General features: G+C 41.9%; 1 protein-coding gene across 1 annotated transcript in view; it reads right to left on the bottom strand.

Annotated features, from left to right (window-relative positions):
- Window positions 1-6000, bottom strand: part of LOC103657553 (DNA repair protein complementing XP-G cells) — a 76445-nt gene that overhangs the window by 49195 nt on the left and 21250 nt on the right. The window contains exons 5-6 of the mRNA XM_040624416.1: window positions 5727-5831; window positions 5414-5508 (exon numbers count right to left, since the gene is read on the bottom strand). Coding sequence (XP_040480350.1) covers window positions 5414-5508; window positions 5727-5831 — 200 coding nt within the window. The remainder of the gene's footprint in view (window positions 1-5413; window positions 5509-5726; window positions 5832-6000) is intronic.

The raw sequence follows: 6000 nt of genomic DNA, 5'->3' as shown, positions 1-6000 counted from the left end.
AAAAAAAAAAAAAGAAAGAAAGAAAAAAGATCAAAGACTTTAAAGCTCCAGAACTGTATAAAACATTCAGGATTAAAGCAGAAATAATATACCAAATGAAAGTCGAGCCACTAATCTGATACAGTACACAGAAAACTCTCTCTCTATACATATATTTCCATAACTGGTACTGATGTGGGAAACGGGAAAAAGAAATGTAACTTAAATGAAAATCTCCTTACAGCTTGCAGCCTACCGACATACGCTTGAAACATACAGAGCGTGACCTTCCTCAAGGAACCCGTGGCTGCCTTAGTGCCTTCAAGTTTAAAAGGAACCTTATCTTGGCAGCCGCTGGCCCCTCAAGGTCCTGAAAGCCTTGCTTCCCGATTCCCTGGAGACTGGCACTACCCCAACCCCCATTAAAAAGTATACAATCAGTCACTCCTCACAATCCCAGTATAGCTCTTTCTGCCCACAGGTCCTGTCCCATGAATAGGGAAGGGGTGAAGGTCTAGGCAGGAGAGATAGGAGCCCCTGACTAGGCTCCCGAACTATTCCCGGCAGGTGGAGACGCTGAGACAGAGGGGAATGAGAGATAAGGGAACAAACCAAGATTGCAGAAGAATCTCAAGGCCACAAGTTTCCCAGTCAGTTCTCAACAGATTGCCAGTAAAAGCCCACGGTGACAACCCATTCAGGGCCCCTCTCACTCTACAGAGTTGTTTTCTTTCCTTTCTGCTCTCATCTTCACTTACTAAACTTTCACTTGACTTCACCCTTTTATGTCCGTGAGATTCATTCTTCCACTGCGTGAGACAAGAACCCTGAAGCCCTGCAACAGGACCACTGCTAACTAAACTGTGCTTGCTGTAGTCCCTATATGCACAGCTACAAATAACCCTGGTTTACAGAAAGAGTCATCCATGGGGCGCCTGGGTGGCACAGCGGTTAAGCGACTGCCTTCGGCTCAGGGCGTGATCCCGGTGTTATGGGATCGAGCCCCACATCAGGCTCCTCCGCTGGGAGCCTGCTTCTTCCTCTCCCACTCCCCCTGCTTGTGTTCCCTCTCTCGCTGGCTGTCTCTATCTCTGTGGAATAAATAAATAAAATCTTAAAAAAAAAAAAAAAAAAAGAAAGAGTCGTCGATCATAACACACAAGTTAATCACGGAAATCAGGTAATATTCATGTTGTCTAAAGTGTAGGACTGTTTCATACAACAGAACACAGACATGAAAATAAACACAAATACATAAAACATAAAGTTTTTAAACTGATGCGTCCGTTTTTCTTCCTTGGGATACAGAGACCCTGAATAACCCTGCCAACGACATAACAAAAGTACTGGATAAAATATTAAAAAGATCTGTTAAAATACGTAACTGAAGAATTTCCGGAGACTAAAAAAGAAATAAAAGTAGAGGTCCTACGAAGGCCTTTGTCCTGAGGGTTTCTGCTAAACCCCATAAAAGGTAAGGTTCTACTCAGATGGCTGCAGGAGGTATGCAGGAAACAAGGCTGGGGGTGCCCAGGATGGAGAGGGAAGAAAACCAAAATAGGCCTGTCACCCAAAATATGCCTCTTTGACACAAAAATTATTTTGAGCTGAAGGCAATTAAGAAGCCGCAAATGCAGGAAAAGCTCTCTCAACCCTCCCCTTCCCTACCTTAAGGCAGGACGTAAATTCTCCCTTTACTGGAGACAGACTCTCAGCCCAGGGATGCCACCAGACGAATCTGCAAACAAACCTTACTCCATTAGTTCCCTCCCTTATAAGTACCTTCCCTGGGACGCCCTGGGCTCCAAAAATAGCCTCCCTCTGTCCCGTCACTTCTCTACAAATGTATTGCTCTTTGTTGTAGATGCTAAGTAAGCCGTTCTTTTTTTTTTTTTAATAATTTTATATTATGTTATGTTAGTCACCATCCTTAGTTTTTGATGTAGTGTTCCATGATTCATTACTTGCGTATAACGCCCAGTGCACCATGCAATACGTGCTCTCCTTACTACCCATCACCAGCCTAGTCCAGTCCCCCACGCCCCTCCCCTCTGAAACCCTCAGTTTGTTTCCCAAAGTCCATAGTCTCTCATGCTTCATTCCCCCTTCTGATTACCCCCCTTCATTCTTCCCTTCCTTCTCCTACCGATCTTCCTGCTATTTCTTATGATCCATAAATGAGTGAAACCATATGATAATTGTCTTTCTTTGCTTGACTTATTTCACTTAGCATTATCTCCTCCAGTCCCGTCCATGTTGCTGCAAACGTTGGGTAATCGTTCTTTCTGATGGCTGAGTAATATTCCATTGTATATATGGACCGCATCAAGTAAGCCGTTCTAAGCCACTACGCTGACTTACTTTTCATTGAGGATTCTCCCACCTGAACTGTGCCGTACATGTTAATAAACTTGTCCATCTGTCTTTCTGTTACGGGTCCCAGCTGAAAACCTAAGATGGGCAGAGGTAAGGTTTTGCCTTCCCTTGCAAGAGGACAAGAGGAGAGAACCCATGCAAAGCTAAAAACATGAGGCAGTGTGAAGGGGAACCAGAAATAAACCGACCACACAGAACAGAGACCAAAGAAATGTGCCTGTGGAAATTTTGGATTGATAGTGCAGCCAAGATTTCCTCTAAGAATTCAAAGTCATAAACCAGTTCGAAATGATGCCACCTGTGTAGTCAAAACAAAAATCCTGAATTAGAGAATTTAAATAAAAATGGTCCCAGTTCTCCAGGAAATGGGCAAAACTAAATGCAAATCTTCTCTCCTGATTCTTAAATTCAAACCAGGCCCCAAAGCCCTGCCACAGAAGTAGGTCCAACTAAACAGATGACAACTTTGGAAAATTAAACACACAAGGAAACACAACATCTCAAGGGAAATCTAAAAGAAACGAGAAAGTAGAATCAGACCATTTTTTTTAAAGATTTTATTTATTTATTTGAGAGAGAGAGAGCATGAGCAGGGGGAAGGGCAGAGGGAGAAGCAGGCCCCGGCTGAGCAGGGAGCCCGATGCAGGACTCGATTCCAGGACCCTGAGATCATGACCCAAGCCAAAGGCAGACTCAACCCACTGAGCCACCCGGGCGTCCCAACCAATTTTAGGTATTAGACCAAATACAGGGAAAAAAAGATTTAATGTATTTGAAAAAAAATAAAGGGGGCTTGAAAATATAAGAAACAGGAGACTTTCAAAAATAACCTGGGGAGGGTGAAATGTGTGAAGGTGGTTACAGGTACAAACTTCCGGTTCTAAAATAAGTCAAGGGACCTCGGGGGGCTCAGTCGGGTAAGCGTCTGCCTTCGGCTCCAGTCATGATCCCGGGGTTCTGGGACTGAGGCCCACCTCCAGCTCCTTGCTCAGCAGGGAGCCTGCTTCTCCCTCTGCCTGCCACTCCCCCTACTTGTGCTCTCTCAATCTGACAGATAAATTAATTAGTTAATTAAGTCAGAATTGGGGATGTAATGTACAGCATGGACACTATGGTTAACGATGCTGCATTGTACACTTGAAAGTTGTAAAGAAAATAAAGCTTGAAAGTCCCCATCACGAGAAAAGAAATCCGTGACTACGTGTGGTGACAGAAGCAAGCTACCCCATGTGGTGGTCATTTGGAAATATACACAAATAGCAAATCAGTATCATGTTATCTAGCTGAAATTAATATCATGTTATATGCCAACTATACGTCAATTAAAACAAACATTTTTAAGCAGATTTGAAAAAGAACTGGATATTTCTGGAATGAAAAACATGATTGAATTTTTTTTAAACTGAAATTCAATGGACAACTAAAAAAAAAAGCAAACTAGACACATTGGAAGAGAAAATTAGCAACCTGGAAAGTATATCCTTTCTTAGTTTTTAATTGTCTGACCAATTCCAGAGGGAGGTGTGTTGACAGTTTCACTAGAAACAGGAAAAAAAAAAAAACAGAAAAAGAAAAAGAAAAGCACGCCATTCATTTAAAGCTGCTTTTCCACAGGGACAGGCTCTCTGCAAATGCACAGAATCCAGGGAGTAAGAATAAAGGTTAACATTTACTGAGTCCTTACCCTGTGTCACACAAGGGGCTAGGTACATTACAAATGTGTCTCTTTTTAACTTCATGGTGACCCTATGGGATGGCTACAAATATGGAAAGACAAAGGCCTACACTGGACTCAGTAAGTCGTCTTAAATGCCTTGTTCAAGGTCACAGAACCAGTATGTGTAGAAACCAACATGTCAACTCCAAGTGTGCCTGACTCATAGCTAACTTGATATTCCTGCTACAGGTCAACAGAATATAACCTACTCTCTGTTCAGTCCTTCACCTTCGTAAACCAGGTACTCTCTCTCTTTAACCAGACTGGTTAGGTTCCTCGGAGCCCTCTTCTCTACTAGGCCTCCACCTCAGGCTTCTGTGTCCATCCTTGACTAGTCCAGTAGCAAGAATCCTGCTAAGCCAGTTTGGAGAGACTCTCTCACCCTTAATATCTGATCAGTTTCCTCATGTCCCACTCTCAATGTCTAAGCCTGTAACAGGCCCTTGGCCTGCCTACCATAAGAATCCTCTTAGACCAGTTCTAACCCTTCATGTCCCCTTATAGTAACCTCCCATTCACTGACCTTTATCACTTTGCTAATTGGCTATAAATTCCCAGCAGTCTTTGTTGTACTTGGGGTTGATTCCCATCTCTGCCCCCATGGTAATAATCCATTACAACAGTCTTGAATAAAGCCTTCCTTACTATTTTAACAAGTGTCAGAATAATTTTTTCTTTGACTATATTATAATTTCCTACTTAGTTAAGTCAAAAGGCTATGATGAAATGTGAAAGATGAAAATTGTCAAATATGACTAAAACCATCCTGAAAATCAATTCCATTACTCTCTGTTATAGCCAAGACTATTCTGTAATAGAACTTCGTCACTTTCAAAGTCCATCGTCCTCTTGTTAGATGTTACTATGCAGGCCTAACATCAAATATTCTAAAATCCTGGCATTCGCTTTTAGGAAGAGGAACTGCAAATTCCATGTTGCTTCCTGAAAGTTTTACTAGTGCACATCCGTGCACACATACGTGCATACACACACACACGCACACACACACACGCATGCACACACACACACACCACAGGCCCAAACAATACAAGCAACGCATTAAAGCAGTGTTTAGGACATACTCTAAAATTCTAAAAGTTCTACATACAAAGATGAGAAGAGCTAAAAATATTCACCCATGTAAAGAAAAGTACCTAAGGATTTCTATTATGATTTCCCCCTTGGATAAAGACATATAAAAGTAACAGACTGTGTTTAGGGTTTGCATAATGCCCCATGAACCAAATTAGCCAATCGTTGAGACGGATCCTGAAGTGTGTGTGTGTGTGTGTGTGTGTGTGTGTGTGTGTGTGTGTAAAATTCTTCTATATGCTTACTTACCAGTTTCTCCAGCTGTTTTATTCTTCCCATGAGGCTTATACAGAACATACGAACATCCTTTTACATGGAAGTGGTCATTAATTTGTCTAAACCATCTGAAAATGACAAGAGAATTTGCTCATAGTAACAGTCCCATAGCACAGACGGCACTATTCCAATTCCAGAGAAATCCGGGCAGCACCAAGTTTGGCATATCTACCAGAGGTTGGCGCCCAGCAGCTGGAAACATGGTTTTACTATCAATACATATCTACAGCATTGTTACTGTGAGGAACTAAAAATAAGGTATTGTCTCTAAGCGAGGACTTCATACCTCATAAGCGTTGTATTTCCAGTGAAAGGGCCGAACCTAATATCTTCAAAGGGGGGTTGAAAGCCCAAAATATGTAAAGCTTCTTCTTGGGTAATGGGTGGAAGACTACAAAAGAAACAATGTCTTTCATTTTACAATTCCAATCATATGCAAATATAACCTGTCTCAATGTCCAGATGTCCATCTGATTTGCAAACAATTTTAGTAATACAGTTGACCCTTGAACAACATGGGTTTAAACCCCATGGATACACTTATATGCAGATTTTTTATA

Source organism: Ursus maritimus, unplaced genomic scaffold (genome assembly GCF_017311325.1).
Source record: "Ursus maritimus isolate PB19 unplaced genomic scaffold, ASM1731132v1 scaffold_10, whole genome shotgun sequence".
Classification (NCBI taxonomy): Eukaryota; Metazoa; Chordata; class Mammalia; order Carnivora; family Ursidae; genus Ursus; species Ursus maritimus.
The sequence above is the reverse complement of the archived record's forward strand: the minus strand, read 5'-3'. Positions and strand labels throughout refer to the sequence as shown.